Source organism: Tamandua tetradactyla, chromosome 11 (assembly GCF_023851605.1).
Source record: "Tamandua tetradactyla isolate mTamTet1 chromosome 11, mTamTet1.pri, whole genome shotgun sequence".
Classification (NCBI taxonomy): Eukaryota; Metazoa; Chordata; class Mammalia; order Pilosa; family Myrmecophagidae; genus Tamandua; species Tamandua tetradactyla.
Window position 1 is genome coordinate 78,703,695 of NC_135337.1, and position 24,076 is coordinate 78,727,770.

General features: G+C 58.3%; 3 protein-coding genes across 3 annotated transcripts; 2 read left to right on the forward strand and 1 right to left on the reverse strand.

The window, feature by feature from the left end:
* The first annotated feature begins 7,244 nt into the window (after positions 1-7,244).
* MATK (megakaryocyte-associated tyrosine kinase) lies at positions 7,245-14,586 on the forward strand. The gene is made up of 12 exons (XM_077121153.1): positions 7,245-7,408; positions 8,671-8,730; positions 9,186-9,299; positions 9,482-9,817; positions 10,158-10,251; positions 11,594-11,659; positions 12,465-12,564; positions 12,653-12,737; positions 12,833-12,906; positions 13,020-13,215; positions 13,644-13,730; positions 13,827-14,586. The coding sequence occupies exons 2-12, from the start codon at positions 8,722-8,724 to the stop codon at positions 14,064-14,066; spliced, it is 1,401 nt and encodes a 466-aa protein (XP_076977268.1). The 5' UTR covers positions 7,245-7,408; positions 8,671-8,721; the 3' UTR covers positions 14,067-14,586.
* Positions 14,587-14,873: 287 nt separating this feature from the next.
* Positions 14,874-18,842, forward strand: RAX2 (retina and anterior neural fold homeobox 2). The gene is made up of 2 exons (XM_077121154.1): positions 14,874-17,183; positions 17,761-18,842. The coding sequence occupies exons 1-2, from the start codon at positions 16,971-16,973 to the stop codon at positions 18,091-18,093; spliced, it is 546 nt and encodes a 181-aa protein (XP_076977269.1). The 5' UTR covers positions 14,874-16,970; the 3' UTR covers positions 18,094-18,842.
* A 2,142-nt stretch (positions 18,843-20,984) lies between these two features.
* Positions 20,985-23,964, reverse strand: MRPL54 (mitochondrial ribosomal protein L54). The gene is made up of 3 exons (XM_077119543.1): positions 23,816-23,964; positions 22,309-22,483; positions 20,985-21,364 (listed from the first exon to the last, which is right to left on the reverse strand). The coding sequence occupies exons 1-3, from the start codon at positions 23,931-23,933 to the stop codon at positions 21,232-21,234; spliced, it is 426 nt and encodes a 141-aa protein (XP_076975658.1). The 5' UTR covers positions 23,934-23,964; the 3' UTR covers positions 20,985-21,231.
* Between the last annotated feature and the right edge of the window lie 112 nt (positions 23,965-24,076).

Below are 24,076 nucleotides of genomic sequence, written 5' to 3' on the forward strand. Positions count from 1 at the left end.
CAAAGGGGTGGAAGAAAAAGTGAAGGAGATTTCCTGGAAGGTAGAATGCAAAGGCAAAAAGAAAAACAGGGAGGAAGGAAAATCAGAGGGTCTGTCCAGGAATTCTACCCTATGTCAAAGAAAAATTTCCAGAGGGAGAGATAAGAAAGAGACACCACAGCGGAACAAATCGCCAATGAAATCACCCAAGAGAAAGTGCCAGGAGTGGAAGATACAACAAAACCCCCAGCACGACTAATGAAAAGAGAGCCCACCAAACACACCACTGGGGAAGTTCAGGAAGTGGGTCGAAGAGAGGGTCCCGCAAGCTTCCAGAGGGAAGAAAATACGTGACAAGAGGAGAATGAGGAAGCAGGACGGGTTCAGATGGTTCAACCACCTGACCCTGGAAACCAGAAGACACGGGCAGGGAAACAAACTGCCACACAGAAAACTCACCGTGGCTAAACCACCCATCACGTGGGAGCTTCTGAGGATGCACATGCCCAAGACGAGGAAGCAGACCAAGAAACGGGGGGACTTGGGGCCCAAGAAACAGGGGTCCCAGGACCCCCTGGGTGCAGGAGAAGACAGAGGCTGGGGCCACAGCTGGGCAGCGGCCAATGAAGTTTCCAGCTCTGAGAAGAGAAGTTGGTTTTGCTGGAGAGGTTGGGAAGAGAGAGAGTCAGACACAGAAAACCAAGGCAATCACCAACTCCAGGAAAATCAAAAGCCACATCCTGGAAAATCAGTGTTCCTTAACATATGTCATTCAGCTGTGAACAATGTTTATATATATTAACATAAACACTGACTATTTGAGTAACCTAAATTGTGACATAACTATTGGGAGAGGAGGATGCCTAAAAGAGCCAAATCTCTATGAAATCCATCAAAAATGTCTAACAGGTAAATTAAGAGATGGGTAAAACACATTATTTTGATATATGGAGGAAAATACTCAGACAAACTGCAAATAGAAATGGCGGGGATGGCCGTTGGGGATCAGAGCATATATTGCTAACATTTTTTTTTTAAGTTTAACACAGTCTTCGGTACACAAACAGACTATACATATCAGATAACGTTTCTATAAACGATAAGAAGACATATCCACCTACCATCGAGGGGCTCGTCACAGAGTCAGGGAGCTTTCTTTATAGATTTTCAGTTTTATTTCTTTAAACACTTATTGAGGGCTTAGGCTGGGCCATAATTACCAATGCAGTTAATTTAATAGTCGAGAAGTGCCCCCCTCTTTCAGTGCAGAAACAGATGAGAAATGCACAAGGTCAAATCGATTAAGAAGTGCATCTATGTTTTCATATGGCCCGCGAGTTAAAAATATATTAAAATTTCTCTTACATTTTTAAAACTATTTTTATTGAGAAATAGCCACACAATACAGTCCAACCATATTATGATCAACGGCTCACAATATGATCACATAGTTGTGTATTCTTCACCACGATCATTTTTAGAAACTTTGCATCACTCCCGAAAAAGAAATAAAAAGAAAAAAAAAAAGCGCTCATACACCCCTACCCCTTACCCCTCCCTCTCATTGACCCACAGTCTTCCAATCTACCCAATTTTTACCCTTTATTCCCCTTATGATTTATCTATTTGTTATCCCTTTTTTGGTTGTTGTTGTTTTCACTCATCTGCCCATACCCTGGTTAAAAGGAGCATCAGACACAAGGTTTTCACAATCACACTGTCACACTCTAAAAGCTCTGTCATCATATAGCCCTCTTCAAGAATCAAGACTATTGGAACACAGTTCAACAATTTCAGGGACTTCCCTCCAGCCACTCCAATGCATCATAAGCTAAAAAGGGATATCTATATAATGCGTAAGAATAACCTCCAGGATAACCTCCTGACTCTGTTTGAAATCTCTCAGCTACTGACACTATTTTGTCTCATTTCTCTCTTCCCTCTTTTCATCAAGAAGGTTTTCCCATGATACCTCGGGAATCAGGTCCCACGTTGCCAGGTAGATTTAAACCCCCGGGAGTCATGTCCCACGTAGGGGGGATGGCAGTGAGTTCACCTGCTGAGTTGGCTTAGAGAGAGAGGCCACATCTGAGCAACAAAAGAGGTTCTCTGGGGCATAATTTATAAGTAGGCTTAGCTTCTTCTCTGCAGAAATAAGCTTCGTGGGGGCGAGCCCCAAGAATGAGGGCTCAGCCTATTGAACGGGTTGTCCCCACTGCTTGCAAAAATATCAGAAATTCCCCAGGTGGGGAAGTCGAATATTTCCTCCCTTCTCCCCAGCCCCCCAAGGGGACTTCGTAAAAACTTCTTTATTCTCTGCCCAAATTACTACAGGATATATTGGGGCATCACACTAACCTGATTCTTTTACATTTTTAAATAGTTGAAAAATGAGAATATTTTGTGACATGTGACACTTCACAGTCAGTGTCCATCCTTAAAGTTTTAGTGGCACGCGGCCCCCTCCCTGCATTTACATTTCATCTACAGCTGCTTTTGCACAACAGAGGCCAAGCTGAGATGATCCTGGCTGCTGAACTGAAAATATTGGCTCTCCAGCCCCTTAAGGAGAAAGTTTGTCACCCCTCGAATTGGAGGATGGAGTCACCGGGGAGGATCAAGATAGAGAGGGGTCCTGGGGGAGGGGAATCTTCGAAGGAGATGTTTTGTGCCTTCTGGTTCTAAGTGTGTCACCCCATCACTTTCCTCTGTCTTTACCCTTTCATCCATTTCCATGTTCTTTTGTTCGGTGAGGGCCTCTTCCGTGCCAGGCTGCAGGAACACATGGACGCCCCAGTTGGAGTGGGACCCTGCCCTCAGAAGGCAGACAGAAAAGCAGTGGCCCTTAGAGAGCCCAATGGTGTACCAGGTAAAGATTCAGGCTCTGACGATGGAGAGTGATGGGGTGGGGGGTGAATATGCCAAGAAGGAGCCGGGCTTAGGAAGAGCTGCGGGAAGGGCACAGCAGGTGGCAGGAACAGCATGTGCAAAGGCCCTGAGGCTGGACGATGCCTGGAGCCCTTGATGGGCAGGAGGCCGGTGCAGTAGCAGAACAAGCCATGGGGAGGGGTTTACCGCGGGGAGCTGAGAGCCGAAAGGTGACAGGGATGGGCCTGGGCAGGGTCTCTGTGGCCCTCACAATGAGTGAGGAGCTGAGGTTTCTTCCTAAATGCAGAAAATGGCTCTGATCCCAATTAAATGCATAAACTCGTGCGTGTGGCCGGGACATGGGTCCCTGGCTGGGCTGTCACATGCACCCAGCTCCACCCTTAGTTCCAGGAACACAGAGCAAAGGGATCTGGGAGCAGGGGGGGGGGGGGAGGGACAGCCCCTCTCCCACACCCAGCTCCCCAAAGGGGCAGTTCTGGTTGAAAAGCATATTTTCCTCCAAGGAGGAAGGGAGCCTTCTCTCCCTGGGCCCCTGCGTCCAAAGGCAGAGAGGAGACAAGCTAATTTTAAAGGTGCCGACATTGGAACAGGTACATTAGACAGCCAGCTCCAGCTCTCGTAATTTTGCACAGGCTGTTCCACCTGCTTGGAATTATCCCGTTGGCACCTCCAGGTCTTCCTCCTACACCCAATTCAGGTTCCTGCAAATCCTCCCCTCCCAGGCAACCCCACCCTTCTCATCCTGAGGTCCCTTTTATCCCTGGGTGGGGTACCGCGTGGAAGAAGCTGGCCTCTTTCATCTCACTGTGGGGCAGGCGCAGACCCAGCCATCTCTCTCTGCCTCGGTGACTGAGAAGGAGGCCTGCCTGGAGGAAGCAGAGCCGAGATCCAGAAGGACACTGAGTCCCAAGAAAATAACCCAAATCCATAGATCCAGCCAGGCCTTAATTTCCTGCCAAACTTCAGTCTGGCAGACAATCTTTGTTTCTGTGTTTGTGTGAGGATGAGGTTTCTTTCCAAAAGAATTCCTGACCCTGAAAATGGTACCCAAAATGGGGTGTTGAAGGTGACAGGCTATAAAATGTGGAACTACTGGGTCAATTTAGGACATCTGGAGACGCCCACTGGCAAGGGGAAGGGAATTCCAGGCAGAGGGAATGGCCTGAGCAAAATCATGGAAGTTTCCAGAATTCAGAGTTGCTAGAGTGTTGGATGCTTGGTGTGAGCAGAAGCTGATGAGGCTTAGGAGGTGAGTGGGAAACAGAACACAGAGAGTCCCGCATGCCAGGCTGAGGGTTTTAGGTTCTGTCCTGCAAGCAGTTTCAGGAGCTATGGAGGGATTTAGAGCAGGGGAGGACCCGTGGTTGAAGGTAAGTGGAAGGAAAGAGCAAAGCCAGAGGCAGCTAGGAGACCAAGGAGTAGGATGGTGGCCTGGGGATCTGAGAACTTCTGAAATCAATTCAACAAGGCCATCATGAAAGAGGACACGTGGAGCAGAAGGAGCAGTGAGATGGGGGCGCTGGGGTTCTGGCCTGGTGGAGCGGCCCCCTAACTCAGGCTGCTGGAAGGCAGCAAGGAGCCCCCAGCTTCATGGCAGGAGACAGGAGCAACCCAGGGTTGCAGAAGTGCTGCCTCTGGGCACTGGAAGAGTCACTGAGTCTTTGTAATTCAAAGTGGACAAACCCTTGGTCTCCTCCAGGGATGGGGAGCTCACCCCTCTAAACCTGTGGCCTGAACAATCCACGGGCTGAATCCTGCACCCCATGGTCAGACACGATGCTGCAGCACCCCAAGCCGGCCCTTGAGATTCGAAAACCCAGTGCTGTATCCTTACAGCCCATCCTTCTCCAAGCTCATCACCCTTGGCTCTTCCGCCCATTCTTTCTGGGGACAAGGTCCCCCGGGGGGTCCTGAGAATGATTGTAGGCCCCACTCAGAAACTGAGTCTCACTGATGGGCAGCAAGAGAATTCTGGCCCATTTCAATTCTCTTCCTATCTTTCTGGCTGCAGCAAGGGAGGCACCCCCTGGGAGCTCCCGCCCCTCTTGGGCAGAAGAAAGCTGACCTCTGGCGCAGAGCCTACTGGTTCTGTTGGGTTTCCATGTAGCTATTTTTCCACTTCTTTTCTTTCTTCTCCGGGCAAGTGACGGTGGTTTTCTACACACGGGAAAGCCCCAATGGCCAGGCTGAAGGAGGGTGGCAGGTTGCCCAGCCCTTCACATGCAAAGAAGTCCTGCGGCTGGGGGGATGGAAAGAGGGGACTGGACAGAGCCATGGAGCCAAGAGGCGCTGGGGTCTTAGGCCAAGGGAGCCTCAGGCAGGGAGGCACTGTCATAGCTTCCCCGGGCCAACCACGACTCTTCAAATAACAGAGATGTACTGTCTCCTGCTTCTGGAGGCCAGAAGTCCGAAATGGAGGTGTGTCTGCAGGGCTGCACCCCTCCAAGACTTGTAGGGAAAGTTCCTTCCTGGCCTCTTCCTGTCTTTGGACCACAGCCAGCTGGCCTTGGCTTGTGGCCGCATCACTTCAGTTTCTCCATCTTTGCAGCCCATCCCCTCCCCGTGTGTCCCAGTGCAGGTTCAATCCAGAGCAGGGTAATGGGCAGCCTTGCTGCGAGTGTAATGATAACGAGAAACCGCTATGCCATTCAGGAGAGGCAGCCTCTCCTGCTGTCTGCCCCCCTCCCTGGGGAGAGCCCTGTTGCCTGTTGGAGGGTGTCCTTCCAGAACGTTCCCTCAGATCCATTCCCTCCCATATAACAGGAACAGTGTCTGGCCATCGGTATCGCATGGCATCCTGGTGGTGGTTTATAACTAACCAGAGAAGTTAGCGTTTGAAGACAGAGTCTCCTGATCTGTGTTGCCTAATATTCCATAACACAGGTGCTACGTAAATTTCCTGACTCCCCCTCTGTTACCCAACGTCATGGCACCTGTCAGTCATAGACGCCCAGCCTCCTGCGCTTACAAGATTATTCAATCTTGGGCACCTGCTTTCTGGGCATCTGAGTCCGTCATCCTGATCAAATCAGCTTCATGTCCTGGGAATGAAGATAATGGAGCTGCCTTCCCAGCGTGGTTGGGGGGACAGGCATAGAGCTGCGGCACCCCAAATCCTCGCCAAACTGCCCTATGAAAAGCTGGGGCTGCCCCACCTGCAAAGGAGGACCCCAGGTGAGAGAGAGGCAGGACCTGCCTCTGCTGCTGTCCCCCTCCCCCTCCCCACAGGGCACTGCCCACCCTGCCACCCCCCATCTCAGGCCTCCAGCTCCAGATGTTTTTTTTTCTGTTGCCTCAATTTCCCCTTAATGATGATAATGATGGTGGACATAATGATCTCAGCAGACATCTTTGAGTGCTTGCTCTGTGCCAGTCACCCCCAGCTTTCCCGGCTCGCTCCCTTCTGGTTTCTATTCCCCAAGGCCTCTTCTCCCCACATGCCCACCGAAAATGCCAGCTGTCCAGCCTCTCCCGTCCCCCCTCCCCTTGTACTTTTTCTCTGTAGAGCTGGGAGGTGGGAGCTACTACACGATTCACCAACTTATCTGGTTTCCTGGCTGTGTCCCCTCTGGAATGTCACTCATTCCCTGAGGGCGGGTGGGGATTTGGGGTTGCGTTGTCTGGGGCTCTGAGCTCCCCACCTGAGGCATAATAGGTGCACAGATGTATTCTTTAAGCCAAGGACTAGTAGGGGTAATCAGCAGCATCTGTCCCCATTTCACAGAGGAGTAAAGTGAGGCTCTGAAGGTCGGCTGGGCCCCCAGATCCAGGCCACGGTGGGGCTGCACTTTGGCTCTCACTCTGCTGCCTGCAGGGCAGGTGGAAAGCCTGCCCCACCCCACTATGTAGAGAATGCACCTACAACTGAGCCTTCTGAATCTGGAGGGCAGGCGCGCGCCGCGTGGCCACCCAGGTGTGGGACACCTGAGCAGGAAGCTTTCCCCAGGTCCAGCTCATCCTCAGCTGTCCCATCAGATTGCTCCCATCTACAGAGGCGGAGGCTGAGGATTTCCATTCGCAGAGCCGGAAGAGTCCTCTGGCTCGGCAGAGCTCTGCGGCTTGCTCACCTCCCCGGCTGGGCAGCTCAGTCCGGCGCTCGCGCGAGTGGAAGGCAGCCCGCCCCTCCACTCCCCCCACCCCCCCGCCAACGCAGTTCACAGCCAACTCCCGCTTCCCAAGCCGCCACTCTCCGGGGTGGGTGAGAGTGGACGGCTCGTAGTGCCAAGCCCGGGGACCGGCCTGGACCCGTGTGCGCCCGCCGCCGGGTCCGGCTCACCGGGGAGACTCCGGGGCGGAGTGCGGAGAGGCGGGTGGCCGCGGCGCGCCGAGCAGACCGCAGTGCGGCCGGCGCTAGGACCTGCCGGGGACAACCGGGCTGCAGCGCTGCCCCCCCTCCGCTGCCCCTCCCTCCCCAAAATGAGGAAACGGAGCAACTTGCTCCAAGTTGTACAACCGGAGCCGCTTTGAGGTGCGCAACGGGCGCGAAGGGTCCCTCCTGGGGCCGGGCGCAGGGTACAGCCCGAGGGTGCCCCCTGAACAGGTGAGTGCGGCGGCAGGGGAAGGGGCGAAAAAGCAGGGCGGGGGACAGGTGGGGAGCTCCGGCGACGGGGGGGGGGGGGCGGGGGCGGAGTGCACGCGGGTGTGCGCGTGGCGGGCGCGCGCGGCGGGTAGGCAGCCGGGCGGGGAGGTGGTTAGAGGCGTCCAGACGCGGGGTGGGGGTGTTATGTGCGGGAGGGACATTTTTTCCTGGTGCGGGTGTGTCCGCGCGTCCACGTGGAGAGATGTGCGCGTTTGGTGGAGACGCGTGTGCGCGGCCCTGCCTCTGGCTTTGCGCGCCCGGGTACCCGGGTGGCCCAGCATCTGGCGCCCAGGTGTTCGTGTGTATATGTGGGGGGGGGGAGGCGAGGAGGGGGCGCTCGGCGAGTCCGAGGCAGGTACCCACGTTCCACCTGTCTGAGCGCCTGTGCATGCAGGGAGATATGTGTACACCTGTGTCTAGGTGGACTTGCCTTTGCATTCACCCCCACTTGCCTGTGTGAGCCTGGGTCCCAGCCCCTGTGTTTCTGTGTGTGCTCATACGTACATGGATCCGTATGCATGTGAGTACACGGGAGCTGGGGGGGAAGCATATCGAAAGAACTGAGACGCACCCCACCCACGAGCTGGGTGGGGTGGGTGCCCGTCAGGAGGCAGGAGGTGAGGAAGCTGGCTGCCACCACCCAGCAGCAACGGGTGATTCTGTGTGTCCAGCCTGGCTGGGGACTGACTTCACAGAGAGCGGCTCAGCTGGCAGCAGGCGGCACCCCATGATGCCACATCACCCCCACCCCCACACCATACCAGGGCCAGACACTTGGGAATGACCTTGACTCATCCCATTTCCTGGGCCTGCCCCCAAAAGAGGAAGAGCGGGGCTCCATCAGGTGGCCAGGGCTCCCCTACCCATTATGCCCGCTGTCTGCACCTGAGCTGGGCATGCTTACCACCCCACTCCCCAGCCCATGGCTGCTCTCTGTGCCTCGGCTTCCCTCTTGGGACAATGGCCAGACGACTGGTTTCCTCGCTGGTACTTCATGGATGTGACTCTAAGGGACCCCCTCGGGTAAAGACTACTTCACCAGAGAGGCTTTGGGAGCCAGCACCTAGGGCCCCCCTTGGGAATGCCTTTTTGCGGGGGGCTCTGTCTGTTCCCCCCTGCCCAGCTCTCACCCCACCTGGCATGGGCCGGAAGCCGTAGGCACTGAACCCCCCGGGGATCCCCAGCCTGCCTGGGCTCTGAATCTTGGCTCTCCCCCTCCCCAGGTGAGTCCCCGCTTCCTCCACACCCAGCAGCCCCCACCCAGTTCAGCCAGGATGCCCACGGTGAGTCCTGCAGGCTAAGTGCCTCTGTCCTCAGCCCTTCCTCAGCTTCTCTTCCAGGGGGTCTGGACACTCTGACCAGTGTCCCTCCTGCTGCTCCCTGCTCAGTGTTTCTTGGGTTACACTCCAGGCCCCTCAGCTTCCTGGCCCTCTCTGTCCCGGGTCCCCTTCGTTTGGGACTCGGCCTAATATATGTCCGTGACTTGTTCTCACTCTCCCTCTCCCCTCCTTTCCCCCTTGCTCGCTCTCTTTCTGCTTCTCGGCTATTTCCTCTGTCTCTGTCTCAATTCTGTTATCTGCCTCACCTCTCAGTGGTTTGCTGTCTTTTTTCCTGCTCCCATCCCCCCCACCCCATAACACAGTCCTATCCTCCCTTCCCTCTCCTTTGCCCCCGGAGGCTCCCTGATACCCTCCCACTACCCCCACTTTTGCACCACTCTCCTCCACTCCCATCCCAGAGACGCTGGGCCCCGGGCACCCAATGCATCACCAAGTGTGAGCACACACGCCCCAAGCCGGGTGAGCTGGCCTTCCGCAAAGGCGACGTGGTCACCATCCTGGAAGCCTGCGAGGTGAGCTGGGGGGGGTGGGTATGGGGGGCGGAGGCCACATGCCGGGGCGAGGTGGGGGTGGGAGTGTGGGGTGGACCCCATCCCTCCCCCCCAGGCTCCGCCCTGAACCCCCAGAACCCTACCTGCCTCTCCCCCCCACCCTCCGCTTTCCCCTCCCCCCCATCCCACCCGCCCCCCGCCAGAGCAAGGGCTGGTACCGCGCCAAGCACCACGCCAGCGGGCAGGAGGGACTGCTGGCGGCCGGCGCGCTGCGGGAGCGCGAGGCCCTCTCGGCCGACGCCCAGCTCAGCCTCGTGCCGTGGTTCCACGGGAAGATCTCCGGGCCGGAGGCGGTGCGGCAGCTGCAGCCGCCCGAGGACGGGCTCTTCCTGGTGCGCGAGTCGGCGCGGCACTCGGGCGACTACGTGCTGTGCGTCAGCTTCGGCCACGACGTCGTGCACTACCGCGTGCTGCACCGCGACGGCCGCCTCACCATCGACGAGGCCGCCTGCTTCCGCAACCTCGTGGACATGGTGGAGGTGGGGCCCCCCACCCCCACCCCGCCCGGGAGCAGGGATGGTCCCTGAGGGCCCTCTGGCCTCGGGGACGCTTGGGCTTCCACCCCCCCCACCGAGAACTGGGGGCACCCCTCCCCCCAGACACCCCACGTGGTCACCAATCCAGAGGCCCCACCCCCACCCCCCAGAAGCCTGCAGTTCCTCCCCTCCTACCCCAGATCCTTTCCTCTCGCCATGGAACCCAACCCCGGCTCTACCACCCCAGCTCCCACCTACCCTCACCCAGAGACTTCCGCCCCACCCCCTCCCAAAGCCAAGCTCACGGCCATTTTTGCCTCCCCTCCCCTCCCCTCCTCCCCAGTATTACAGCAAAGACAAGGGGGCTATTTGCACCAGGCTTGGCAAACCCAAGCGGAAACAGGGCACCAAGTCTGCCGAAGAGGAGCTGGCCAAGGGTAGGGCCCAGGGCCCCGGCAGGAGGGGAGACCCCTGAGTCACCCAAGGTGGTGTTGGCTTCCCCCGGCTCGGCCCCCCACCTGCCCTGTCCACTTTGGCCCAGCCTTGGGGGCAGGAAAGGGTCCTGGGTTCCAAGGATGTCACCATCCATCTTGGAGCCTCTAGGGCCCAGCTCACCTGAGCACCCACCTGGTTCCGGCACTTTGGGACAGAATGAGAAGATCTGGGCACCCTTGGGGCTAAGCAGGGGGCACCCATGGACCCGGTTTGGTCCAAGATCCATCAGATCCCCACATCACCTGAACCAGAAACCTGGGAAACCTCACCCCATCCCAGCGCACTCCCGCATCCCCTCCCTTGAACTGTTCTTGGCACCGTTTAAATCTACCCCCTCCCCACCCCTGCAGCATCTCCCCCATCAAATCACTTCTTCCCCACCCCACCCCTACACGGCCCCCCCGCAGTATCTTTACCATTAAAATCCGCCCATTTCTGCGGAGGCCAGGCAGCTCCACCACTCTCCAAAGCCCCCATGGCAGAGTCTCCTGCCAGCCTCTTCTGCAAGGCCTCTTCCTCTACACCCCACCAGGTTTGTTACATTACCCAGCATTTCCTCTCCTTCCTCCTTGCCTCGCACATTCTGTTCCCTGTACCTGGGATGCTTTTCCCAGCCCCTGAAGAATGAAATGCTCACTGTCCAAAGGTCATGCAAAATGCCCCAACCGCGGCCACTCCTGCCATCTTTTGAACCTAAGTATCGTGTCTGTCTCTTTGGGAGTACAGACTCCTTCCTGGAAAATTGGGGTGTCCTAGGGTTGGCATTTGTCTGGAGAGTAGTGTCACCCTGCCTGGTGGTATTTTAAGGGCTCAGGGTTTGGAGGAGCCTTGGTGAGGCTTGCAGGCAAGAGGAGTGGAGAGGGCAAGAGGGTTTCGGAGAAGGGGTCAGGGAGGGCAGAGTAGGGATGGTGACCTGGAACCCTGGAAGGTTCCAGAACTTTCCTGGCCTCCATGTTTGTTGTATAGTTTGCTCTGTCTGTGTTCCTGGGGGTGGTGGGAGTGGGGAGAGGTGTCAAAGGTAAAGATTTGTAAAGGCCAGGGCCTCTAGGGGTATTTAGAGGAACACCAGGCTGGAGAAGGTCCCCAGGGAGCCCAGGACAGAGGGACAGCCCCGGTCCCTGAGGCCTGCAGGCTTTTCACAACTGTAACACCAGCCATCTGGGAAACCCCGTTTTGCTCAGTTCAGCCAGAGATGGGCTCAGGATAGGGGGGAGCCTCCGGAGCAGGGGTGCTATGGGGGGCTGGGGAAACCCGGCACTCCTCTGACCAGGTTTCCATCTTCAGCTGGCTGGTTACTGAATCTGCAGCACCTAACCTTGGGAGCCCTGATCGGAGAGGGGGAGTTTGGAGGTGAGCAGGGGAGTGGGCTGGGGGATGGGGGTGGCGCTTGAGGTTTGGGAGGCACACCAAATCCAAATCTAGATTTAACCACCTGCTAACTGCGCAGCCAAGGAGAAGCGCTACCTCGCTTTGAGCCCGTGTGCCCCAGCGTAGTGGCTGCTGCCTTGAGCGCCGAGTCTGGCTGAAAGCCAAGCAGCAGGAATGGTACTCCTTTGCACCATTCTCTTGCCCACACTGTTCCCTGAAACTACTATTCGAGAAGGTTCTGGGGCTTAGATTGGGGGTGGGGGTGGGGTCAGCCGACTTGAGAGTAAATATTTTCAGGTTTGCAGGCCGGACTGCCTCTGTCACAGCCAACCAGCTCTGCCTGTGGCATTACAGCAGCCAGAGCTAACATGTAAATGATCGGGCGTGGCCATGTACCAATAAAACTTTATTTAGGGATGCCAGAATTTAAATTTATTACTATTTTTACATATCACAAAATAGTTTTCTTCTTTGATTTTTTTTTCTTCCTGACCATTTAAAAATGTAAAAGCCATCCTTAGCTCACACATTGTACAAAAACAGCAGGCTGGATTCGGCCCGGGGGCCGGAGTTGGCAGACCCCTTGGGCCTGGGTGATTCTCTTTAATTGGAGACCTGGAGCTTTGGGAGACGGAGTGGGGTGGGTGTGGAGGGGTTGTTTTTGGAGGTCTGGGGACCCACAGCTGCTCTGGCGCCCCTGGGGACCAGTGTGATCGGGTATGTCCATCTGCCTGTCTGTCCGTGTTTCCGTCCGGGTCCTGGTCTGCGTCCCCACCCTGGCCCCCAGCCGTCCTGCAGGGCGAGTATCTGGGACAGAAAGTGGCTATAAAGAACATCAAGTGTGACGTGACGGCCCAGGCCTTCCTGGACGAGACGGCGGTCATGACGTGAGATTCCACCCCCCACCTTGAGCCCGGGGCCGGGGCGGGGGTCCTGGCTGCACCTTCACTCCCACCCACCCTGCCCGCCCCCCAGGAAGCTGCAGCATAAGAACCTGGTGCGTCTCCTGGGTGTGATCCTGCATCAGGGACTGTACATCGTCATGGAGCACGTGAGCAAGGTGGGGGCGGGGCCGCAGGGCCGGGTGGGGCAGGGGCGGGGCTGCTGACCGGCCACCAGCCCCCTGTCCATCCCCGCCTGTTGCCCCCATCACAGGGTAACCTGGTGAACTTCCTGCGGACACGGGGCCGGGCCCAGGTCCATACGGCCCAGCTTCTCCAGTTCTCCCTGTGAGTGGGGCTTGGGGGGGGGGGGGTAGGGCCTGCCTAGCACAAGGGGAAACTGAGGCACAGAGCAGGGGCTCCAGGCATCCATGCTCTTTCCAAGCCTCTCTCCCTGCCAGGCACGTGGCTGAAGGTATGGAGTACCTGGAAAGCAAAAAGCTGGTCCACCGCGACCTCGCCGCCCGCAATATCCTCATTTCCAAGGACCTAGTGGCCAAGGTCAGTGACTTCGGCCTGGCCAAAGCCGAGCGGAAGGGGCTGGACTCCAGCCGGCTGCCTGTCAAGTGGACGGCGCCTGAGGCGCTGAAGCTGGGGGTGAGGCCCCCTGCGCCCCTGGGCCCACAGCTTGGGGTGGGGGTGGGAGGGGCAGCTCTGCTGTGTGACCCTGGGCCTGTCCCCTGACCTCTCTGAACCTCCAAGAGAGGCACCTGGCACTCAGTTGTGCCTTTTAGTCCCTATCTGGCCCTGGGCTTGTGCTTCCCACTCTGGACCTCCGTTTCCCCATCTCTGAAATGGACTTGGGCATTTCTTGGTCTTTCAGAACTCGGTGCAGAGGGGAAGGCTGGCTGGGCCCCCTTCCTGCGTAGAATCTGAGCTCGACTCTACTGGGGGACTCGGGTGGAGGAGATCCGAGAATGAGGGTCAACCCAGGGGAGGGGCTTCCTGGGCCAAGCTGGGGCAGGAGCAGGAGGCCTGGGGTGGTGGGGGGGCACCCTGCCTCACCCCCATCTCGGGCCCCACAGAAGTTCTCCAGCAAGTCGGATGTCTGGAGTTTCGGGGTCCTGCTGTGGGAGGTATTCTCGTATGGCCGGGCTCCGTACCCCAAGATGGTGAGTGGGGTCTGGAGGGGGTGGGTTGGGGTGCCGGGGCACCGGGGCCCTGATCCTCTCCCCACCCACCCACACTGGTGTACCCTGTGTGCGCAGTCGCTGAAGGAGGTGTCAGAGGCCGTGGGGAGGGGTTACCGCATGGAGCCCCCCGAAGGCTGCCCGGGCCCCATCCACGCCCTCATGGGCGGCTGCTGGGAGGCTGATCCCGCCCGCCGGCCGCCCTTCCGCAAGCTGGTGGAGAAGCTGGTCCGGGAGCTGCGCGCCGCGCCCACCGCGGCCTCCGGGACGGGGCGGGACGCCGAGGACCCCATGCTGCCCAGTGCCCAGGACCCCTGACGCCGCCGGCCGGGGTCACGGGCCCCAGAGGACCGAGGGGGGGGGCACCCAGGCCAGGCTTAGGGAAGTCCCTCCCGGCTCAGGGACAGGGCAGGCCCGCACGCCTGATAAAGACTGCGGTTCCAAGGACAGTTGGCGTCTGTGTCTGTCTGCAGCCCTGCACAGGTCCCTTTGGCAGTCAGCTCTGTGCACAGCCCCGCACTCCAGGGCCCTTTTCCCACCCCAGGCACCCACTGTGTCCCACCGGGTAGTGACCCATTCCTGGGGACCCACCTTGGCGTGGAGTGGGTGGGGTCTGCCAAGGTGGCGGCGCCCCGTGGGGCTCCTCCATGCTGTCACCCCTGCCCCTGCCCTCTCCCTGGGCCAGGCAACGACACATGTGAGTGTACCCATTTCACAGATGAGGGCACTGAGGCCCGAGAGCCTGGAGCCACCCAGGGAGGCAGAGGGGGGTGCTGGGGCCATGTCCGTGCCCAGAACCAAGCGTCTCTCCTCTTTTCCTCCAGCTGGCACTCCCATTCCCAGCATCAGAAATCACAGAAGTGCCACCTTGCCTTCAGGGAGGGAGGGGACAACTTTCCTCCCCCATACCCCTATCTCCCACCCATCATCTATCCATCCCTCCACCCGTCTGGCCATTTGTCCACCCACACACCTATCCACCCATCCACCCACCCTCTCACTTATCCATCCCTCCACCCACCCACCCATTCACTCCCCCCACCCTGGGTAGGCCATTGCCCTCCCCCAGCTTCAGCTGCTTCTTCTATAAAAGAGACTTTGTCTCCAGGGGTTCCCAGCAGTGAAGGGCTGGACATATGTAGGCCCAGCATACAGCTGGCACTCAGTTACTGCTGTGATCCTCAACTGCCCCTCAGTTTCCCCACGGCCCCTGAAGGACGTTAGTGATTCTTCCTGGCAGATACATGAAGTGTGGGGAGAGAGGAACGGCAGAGACTGGCCTGTCCCCCCTTATTCAGCTGGAGGGGGGACCTCTGTCCCCTGGGCTGAGAGCAACCCCACCCCCACCCCTAATCCGACCCCTCTAAGCTGACACAGCGTCTGCAGCGCCAGCCCTATCCGGCTAAATCGCCCAAAGCCCCCCCTGTGGCCTCTTAACCAGCCCAGGTCCAATTAGCTAATTGGGTCCTGAGCACAGAAGCAGCTCGTTAGCGTTTTAAAGTGATAAGCAATTACAGGAATTATCTACCCCTCTCCCCGCCTGCACCCCACCTCCTTCCATCCACCTCAGCGTCCCTCCCTTCCCTCTTCAGTGTTGCCGAATCCGTTTTCCAGGCCTCACCTGTCCCCCTGCCCTGACCCCAGCACCCCAAAGCACCCACTCCTCTTGGTTTGCGGGGTGCTCCCTGCTTGGCTTCAGGCCCAGCGCCCTTCTGGTGCCCCCCTGGACACCCCCAGCCTCCTTGGACTTGGCCAGGCCAGCAGCTCAGACTCAGCCTCTTCCCCTGGAACCTTCTCCGTCTGTCGGGCCACAGCCTCTGGGACAATCCAGGGACCGGTGTCAACCTTGCCTCCTTCCTTTCTCCCCTCCCCCTGTCCTGTCTCAAACAATGATTGCTTGGAGTTGCTTATCCCTCCCTCGTTTCCCCCAGGCTGCCACGCTGCCCGTCCGCAACCTCTCCCACCTACACATCACCTCTGCCTCCTCCTGGCCTCCCATTTTGCCCACAACAGATGAGAGGTGTCCAAAATGCCATCTGACCTTGTCCCTCCCCTGCTCTGCAACCTCCCGTGGCTCCCCCGTACCCTCCCGGCCACAGTACTTGGTATGCAGCGAGCACTCAATACATGTTTATTGATGAATGAATGAATGAATGGTGAACTTCTATTCATACCTCAAGACCCAGCTAAAATGTCCACTGCTCCTTGCCCTGGCCAGCAACCAGGGGAGGCAGCTGGAAGTGCCTTCATCTCTGGGGATCTCAGCTTCTCCTACCTTCTGCTGTCGGTGAGTCTAAGAGGACCACTTTCAGGCCCCAGATAATCACAGTAAGCATTCACTGAGCACCTTCTCTATGCTAGTGGTCACACAAAGTGCTGAATTTCCACTGCCTCACTGAGTCCCAGAGATAACCCCAGGAGGTGAGTCCTTGCGTTGCTTTTTTTTTACAGCCAGGGAAACCGAGGCCAAGAGAGGGGGGAGGCTCTGGTTGAGTTCTGCAGCGAGGAGCGGTGGGGCTGGGCAGACAGGTCCCGCCCTCAGTGCCCAGGCGGGAGGGGCCCCCTCAATTAATCACGGCCGCTAATCCTCCTTTGCAACCCCCACCCTCGCGGGTCTGGAAAGGCCAGGCCAGGAGCAGACGCAGAGCTGGGCCCACTGGGGCGGGTGCCTCGTGGAAATCAGGGCCAACGGAGGGTTGTGGCGGGCCGTGAGCACTGGGCAGGTGGGTGCCGGTGGGGGAAGGGCTCGGGGTATCGGGGTAGAGGGAGCATCCTGTTGGGGCAGGACCCTGGCCTCCTGCCTTCCTGGGATCCAGGACCCAGGCAGAGAGAACGGGGGAGGGGGGGGCAGAAGGATAGAGACCATCAGGGACCGCGGTAACAGCAAGGGAGGGAGGGAGACGACGGAGACAGAGAGACAGACCCACATGGAGAGATTAAAAGAGAGACAGAGAAAGACAAAGAATCAGAGAAACAGAGAAGGAAGTGGAGACAGAGACAAAGACAGTCCAAGAGAGAGATGCGTGGAGACCGGAGGCTGAACGGACCCACGACCCAAGTGGGGTGGGGGAAGCTTTCCCCAAAGCCGGCAGACCTGGCCCCAGGCCCTCCTCCTCCTACTCCAGAAGGACTCCCCTGCCCACTCCCCACTGGCGGTCCCTCCTGCTGTCTCACCACCATCTGTCCTGCTGCTGTCCCAGCAGGCAGCGGTGAAGAGGAACCATGTTCCTGAGCCCGAGTGAGGGGCCCACAGTCGAGGGTGGGGGGCCAGGGCCGGGCGAGGAGGCCCCCAAGAAGCACCGGAGGAACCGCACGACCTTCACCACGTACCAGCTGCACCAGCTGGAGCAGGCGTTCGAGGCCTCCCACTACCCGGATGTATACAGCCGCGAGGAGCTGGCAGCCAAGGTGCACCTGCCAGAGGTGCGTGTGCAGGTGAGGGCGCCCCACTGCCACCGCTGGCTTGGGAGGGAGCTGGAGCCAGGCATAGACCCTGCATGACAGGAGGAAAACCCAGGGAGGATTCTTGGAAGAAGGGATGTGGAAGCCAGGGCTTTGATGTTTGAGTAGGAGTTTGCCAACTGGGAAGGAGAAATGGCCTTTCCAAACAAGCTGGGTGTGAGGAAGATGGCAGGGGGAAGCAGAGAATAGAGATCAGAGAACTTATGAAGGGCCTGGGATGCCCAGCTGGGCAGCGTGGGCTTTCATGCTGAGGGCAAAGGGAGATCAGGGAGGGTGCTGGGGACCAGGCAAGGAGGGAATTAATTTAAAAAGACTTCAGGGTTGATTTGATGGGGGGGGATCATGAGACAAGGGATTGTCTCTCAAGACAGCCATCTCTCTGAGGCAGAACAAGACACACCAGCACTGCAGCAAGCGGGAGTCAGGTTAGACAGCAGGCAGAACCCCATGAAGCTAGGAGGTCCAGAGAAGGGTGTGGTGGGGCCGGGAGGATCCAACCAGCCTCTCCCGGCGGCCACCCAGCCCTGAGCTCCCTCTTACTGCCCGCCAGGTGTGGTTCCAGAATCGTCGGGCCAAGTGGCGCCGTCAGGAGCGTGTGGAGTCTGGCTCCGGGGCAGTGACAGCCCCGCGGCTCCCTGAGGCCCCAGCGCTGCCCTTTGCCCGCCCTCCGGCCATGCCACTGCCCCTGGAGCCCTGGCTGGGCCCAGGGCCCCCAGCAGTGCCGAGTCTCCCGCACCTCCTGGGCCCCAGGCTGCAGGCCCCCTTCGGGCCGCATACTTTGGGTCCTGCCTTCGCTGACAACTTCACCCTTGACCAGGCGTCCCTGCGTCTACTGGCCAAGGAGCACGTGCAGGCCCTGGACAGGCCCTGGCCGCCAGCGTGAGCCAGGAGCCTGCCCAGCCCCCCTTCCTGGCCTGACCCTAGGCCTGGGATCACTGGGGAGCAAGGTTGAAGGCCAAGGCTACGGGGGCCCCAGGCCCCCATCCACCATGTTTGCCCACCTGCACCCAGGCCCCAACCCCAAAAATGGGACTGAGGCCCATCTGGAGGAGGTGGCCAAACAATCCCCAGGCCCTTAAGGGAGACTCTGCCCCTCATGGAGTCTCAGTTTCCCTGTCTGCCAAATGGGCAACGGTGGGCTGCATTCAAGGGTTCCTGGACCGTACAGCTGTGACCAGGAGCTCCCTGGGATGGTAATCCCGTGAGTCGATGCGTTTAATCCCTCCGCCTGCTCCTAACCTCCCTTCTGGCAGCTCTCCTGGCCTCCCACCCCCCAGAAAGGGCCACAGCTGCAGCACCTTTGCCTCAACTTCCTCGCGCGGCGTGCTTGCCCTGGGAAGGGGGCATGGCCAGTTGCCCCTTTTAGGGCCGGAAACAGAAACTCGATGCTGGGCAACCTGTTTCCTGTGGCCACCCAGTGGAGCTGCTTCTCCAACTCACTGCTTGTGGCCCCAGGCAGGGTCCCTACCCTCCGTGCATACTGCCCGTCCCCACTGACCCCAGGGCCTGCATGTGTCTCCCAGCCCAGCAAAGCTGGTGATGAGGCCACTGTCTGCTCAGCTGACCCAGGCCAGGCCTCCCCAGGGCTCCGTGGGGCACAATTACTGGCGATGCTTCGCAGACAGGGCTGAGCTCGGGGCAAGGGGGATGCTGGAGTGGGAGGGGGATGGCGGGTGACTGGTGCTGGGGCTGCCCCAGTGCCAACGAGGGGGCACCTCGCCAGGGGATGTGCCAGCCTGGGTTGGAGCGTCTGCTACCCGCCCCCTGCCTCTCCCCAGGGCAGGAGGCAGGGCAAGAGCAGAAGCTGCACGTGGCTGGGGACTGCAGCCCTGGGTGGGGGTAGGGTGCTCTCTCCTGGGTGAGCACACTTGAGGGCTCACCCAGACTGCCCACACACCTGGCCTGTTCCCCTCCATTCTCAGGCAGCACCTCACACCCATGCCCTGCAGCCCCACACCCTATTCACACCTGCGCCTCTGTGTGTGTTCACAGTTCCAACGTGTGCTCACACGCACACGCCCACATGCAAAGCTGCCCAACCACAGGGGAGCAGCCTCTGTGGGGAGCCCGAGAGGTCCCGTCATTCATCTGTCCTTCCATCCGCTCATCAGCCATCCATTCATCTATCCATTTCCCCACACCCCTTTCCTTCCTTCCGTCCCACCAACCCACCCACCCACCCACCCATCCAATATATTATGGGGCACCCACTGTACAGCAAGCATTGGGGACGCAGCAGTGAACAAGAAAGACAAAAACCTGTTACATGGAACTGACACTCTAGTAAGCGAGAAAGATAAGAGTCAAGATTAAAACAAAGAAATAAACAAACCTGGATTGCCAGATCGTGGTATTTGCTAGGGTGGAAAGTGAAGCTGGGAAGGGTGATTGGGAGTGCGTGGCAGGGGCTGCAATTTAAATAGGGTGTCAGGGGAGGCCTCTCGGAGTTGACATTGGGCAGAAACGAGGAGCTGACGGGGGGAGCCATGGGGACTCCTGGGGGAAGAGCATTCCAGGCAGAGGGAACAGCCCATGCAAAGGCCCTGAGGCAGTGCCAGGCCTGGTGAGCTGGAGGAGCAGCAAGGAGGCGGCTGTGGCTGGAGTGGAGGGAGCGAGGGGGAGAGGAGGAAGAGGGGAGGGCAGGGAGGGGACCCAGGCAGGCTGTGCAGGGCCTGGGGGGGGGCCATTATAACTCTGATTTTTACCCTGGGTGAAGACACCAGTGAATGCATGCCCACAGATCCTCTCCCTGCCTGGGGTGGGCTGCCAGGAAGGGCAGGTGCCCGTTGATGGGCTTGGGGAGTCCATTTCATTTTCCAGGGCCGCAGGTGGACAGGGGCACATGGTCTGGGCAATCGCCTGTCCTGCTCCAGGGCCAGAGTCCTGCCCCCAAGACACCCTACCCCCACCCACCCCAGTCCTCCTCCCTCCAGAGGAGGACCCACAACCTCTCCAAAGGCCTGACCACCCCCCCCCCCGCCCCAGCCAGCTTCCTCCAATCTGGTGGCTGTGGCCTCGCCCTGGGACCCCCTTTCTCACAGCTGGTTCTGCCTGGTTAGACCCAGGTCCTCCCCCAGGTTGTGGGCCAGCCTCCCCTGGGGGGGGGGGGGGCGCAGGGTCTGGGCTGAGACGTGGACACCAGGGGTATAGACGAGAGGGAGGACTTCCCAGGAGGGGTGGGGGTTGGGGGGGAATGGGAGGGAGCCTTTCTGCCTGGCAGGCCGAGGACTCCTTGGTTAAGTGACTGGCTCAGGGACAGGCCGGTGAGAACCATCCTGTGACCTTGGGAGGCAGACAGGCAGGACGCGGTAGTCCCTTCCCTCTGGGGGCCTTGGGGAGCTGGGTGGTGGGCTGCTGGAGTCATCCCTGCCAGGAAGTGCAACCCACTGGGGGATAAAAAGACACAGAGACAGAGAGAGACATGCAGCGGATGGCAGTCTGAAGCACCTGGATCTACCCACGCCTGAAGCCATCACCTCCCCTTGCACGTTTCAGCTCCTGAAGCTCGCAAAGACTCTTCTGCTTCAGGTGGCCTGGGCTAGGTCTGAGGCCCTAGCAACCATGAGATGCCTGGCTAGGACGACCTCCCCGTGGAGGTCTGGGACTGGGGCCCCTGTGGCTATGCTAGCAATTCCAGACATTAGGGCTTGAAGCCGAGTGAGACGTGGAGGGGAAGGTGGCCTGCAGAAAGTCAAGTGGAGTACAGGGTGCCTCCCTCCCATCCTGCCCGGGCCACCACCCTCCCAGCGCTGACACCAGACACCACCAGTGGCATGCAGGGGCTGCCAGCGATGGCCCCAAAGTCTTTATTGTCCCCAGGGCCCTCCCCCAGCCTCACCGTCAGGGTATAGAGATCCCCGGCCAGGGAACTGCCTGGCGCTCAGAAAAGTCCATTTTTTCCAGGAAAATCGAAAGCCCTCAATACATGGGCAAGGTGAGGTCGGTGAAAACCATGCCTCCCGGTCCTCCCTCGGGGCCTGGAGAGTCTGGGAGATGGGGGCACCCCAGGCCCCTCCCTCAGTTAGAACTTCCGGTCCTTGCTCAGCCTGTTGTGGCGCCAGATGTTCTGTTTCCGCAGCAGCCGCCAGTACTCCCGGGTCTCAGGGTCCAGCTCGTCCAGTGTCTTGGGGGGACCCACGTTCATCTGGAACAGCCTAGCAGGGTGGGGGCAGGCATCAGGACTCATTGGCACTCCCGCCCTGGGGAGCCTTAGGCAGAGGCGTCAGCAAGGCTGGGGGAACCTGAGCCTAGTCCTTGGCTCAGAACGAGGGCGTCAAGCCCATCCTGTAGAAGTGGAGGCCAGCGGTGGGCCATCAGCCGCCATGTCACTCGAGCTTTCTGAACCTTCCCCGGCATTAAGGTCAGCACCAACACTGCCTTCCATGTGCCGCCACTGTCCTCAGGGCAAAAAACAAAATCCTCCCCACTGCCTGCCAGGCCCATGTGCCCTGGGCCCCTCACCTCCCTGCCTTCCTCCCCCCTCGACCCCCAACCCTCCTCCTCCAGCCACCTGGGCCTCACTGCTATTTCTCCAGCATACCAGGCACAGGCTAGCCTCAGGGACTTTGCACTTGCTGTTCCCTCTGCCTGCAAAGCCTCTTCTACCCCCTCGGGACTTGGCTCCCCAGTCAGCTCCCCAGGGAAGCCCTCCCCAAACTGAGATTCCATCAGTCAAGCACTGGCCGCTCACCCACCCCCATCTCGGGTCACTCACTCTCGGCTCCCCGGCACTAACTGGGAGTGTCACCTGCGATCTGCATGATGATTTGCTTATTGTTTGCCTCCCTGGCTTGCTCCTGAAGGTGGGAAGTTTTGGCGGTTCTTGTGTTTGTGTGTGCTGTTGTGTTCCCTGCACCTAGAACAGGGCCTGGCATACAGTCAGTGCTCAATAAACATTTGTTAAAGAAAAAAAAAGGCATCACTTGTTACTCGTTAAGGACTAGTTAATTCCTTTGAGGGAGGGGCCATTACCATGTTCCCCACTTACAGATGGGGCAACTGAGGCCCAAGGGTCACTGCTAATTCTGTCCCCAGAATGCAGCCATGGCAACATGCTCCCTAGGTCCCTGACACCCCACCTTGGGCCCTGGCCTCTCACCACTCGGGGTACTCGGCATCCGGCTTCAGGACCACATCTTGGCCCTCCTTGTAGATGTTGACACCCATGGCGTGCGTGGTGAGCTGGACGGGGTCTGTGCACACATCTGGGTCCTTCAAGGCCTCGCTGGCCACAACTCCTTTGCCTCCTTTACTTCCTCTGCCACCCTTCATGGCTGGGGAGGGGGAGGGGGGGCGTGTGAAGAAGTGTCAACTCAGCTCCACCCTTGCGGACTGGCCCTCCCCTCCTGCCCCCTTCCTCCTCGCCTGGCCTCAGGTCCTGGCCAGGCTTTGAGAGCTGCACCCGAAATGACTCTGAGTGGCCACTCTTGATACCGACACCAAAGAACTGAGATCAGAGGCTCCAACAGATCCAAGTATGCCAGCGCTCATAGTGGCAAAAGGTGGAAGCAGCCCCAAATGTCCACGAAAAGATGAATGGATAAACAAAACATGGTTCACCCACACCATGGAATATTATTCATATCGTGAAAAGGACTGTCGTTGTGATTCTGGCTACAACGTGGAGCAACGCTGAAGTGGAAGCATTGCTGAGTGGAAGAAGCCAGACTCTGAAAGATGGACGTTGTATAATCCCCCCTTATGTGAAACATCCAGAATAAGCAGATTCAGTGACAGAACGTAGACTGGAGGTGATGAGGAGCTGGAGGTGAGCAGATGGGAAGTTACTGCTTTATGGGCACAAGTGATAAAACAGTTTTGATAGTGGATTGGTGGTGAGGGCTGCACAACATTGCAAATGTAATGAATGCCACTGAACTGTACTCCCAAAAATGATTAAAAGGGCAAATTTCATGATATATATAAATATATATATAGTACCACAATTATTCTTTCACAAGCTGTTTTTAAGTGGAACATGGACAAAGCATAAATAACTTTAAAGTCATTCCCTTTTAAGTGCTATTTGATTGCTTCTGTTTATCTCGTTGAGAAAGTCTTCATTAGCTGCTATGTGTCTTTAAGACCTACTGTGTGCCAATTTTCCCCTTTCTACAAAGGAGATCAGGCAAGGCTGTATCCAGCTAAAGTTTTTGCGTAAATGATCAATCCCCACATGGGATCGGGTTTCTGGTGATGACTTGCCCAATGTCACAGAGTGGGCGGCAGAAACAGAACTGGAACCCAAGTTAATTAACCCCCTCCACCCCAAAGCCTAACGACTCGCTCCTGCACAGTGAAACGCGCTGGTTCCCCGCTCCCCGCTCCACTCTCTCCCTCCCTCCATCCATCACGGGCCACTAGGGTTCACGCTGGCGCCTGCGCACTAGGAAAGATAGCGGCACAAGATGCGCGCCTGCGCACTAAGTCAAATCTCTCCCTAAAACATCTCCGAGACACGAACCCACGCCCTGAACGGGACTAGGTCCCTCAAACTGCGCTTGCGCAAGTGCCTCTCTACGCTTGCGTCCCAACTAGCGCCTGCGCACTACGAGCTCCCCGGTATCCTCATCCTCCCTACTTTAGTCCCCCTTAACTCAGCTCACCCGGCTTCTTAGCATAATCCCGGGCCAGCAGTCTTTCAGGGGCGGCGAGATCCAGAAACTCGCGGACCCGCCAGCCGGCCCACGTCCGGGTAGCCCCGAAGAAGCGCCTAGCCGCCATGACGTACGCCGGTTGCCTGCACGTGCACACTTCCGGGAGACGTCAGAGCCCAGGGGGTGCTTGGGAGTTGTAGGCTCTTAGCGCTTTCTAGGAAATGTGTTACCAGCCTTAGGCAGCCACTCATCATTTTTTTTAAAACCTTT

Bases quoted from the DNA above. Each gene is read 5' to 3' on its own strand.
- MATK (XM_077121153.1), top strand. The intron at 9,300-9,481 runs GTGAGCTGGGGG...GCCCCCCGCCAG, and splicing joins CCATCCTGGAAGCCTGCGAG to AGCAAGGGCTGGTACCGCGC. The intron at 12,565-12,652 runs GTGAGATTCCAC...CCCGCCCCCCAG, and splicing joins GACGAGACGGCGGTCATGAC to GAAGCTGCAGCATAAGAACC.
- RAX2 (XM_077121154.1), top strand. From the start codon at position 16,971: ATGTTCCTGAGCCCGAGTGAGGGGCCCACAGTCGAGGGTGGGGGGCCA. The intron at 17,184-17,760 runs GTGAGGGCGCCC...ACTGCCCGCCAG, and splicing joins TGCCAGAGGTGCGTGTGCAG to GTGTGGTTCCAGAATCGTCG.
- MRPL54 (XM_077119543.1), bottom strand. From the start codon at position 23,933: ATGGCGGCTAGGCGCTTCTTCGGGGCTACCCGGACGTGGGCCGGCTGG. The intron at 22,484-23,815 runs GTGAGCTGAGTT...CCCCCTCCCCAG, and splicing joins GGATTATGCTAAGAAGCCGG to CCATGAAGGGTGGCAGAGGA. The intron at 21,365-22,308 runs GTGAGAGGCCAG...CCACCCTGCTAG, and splicing joins GATGCCGAGTACCCCGAGTG to GCTGTTCCAGATGAACGTGG.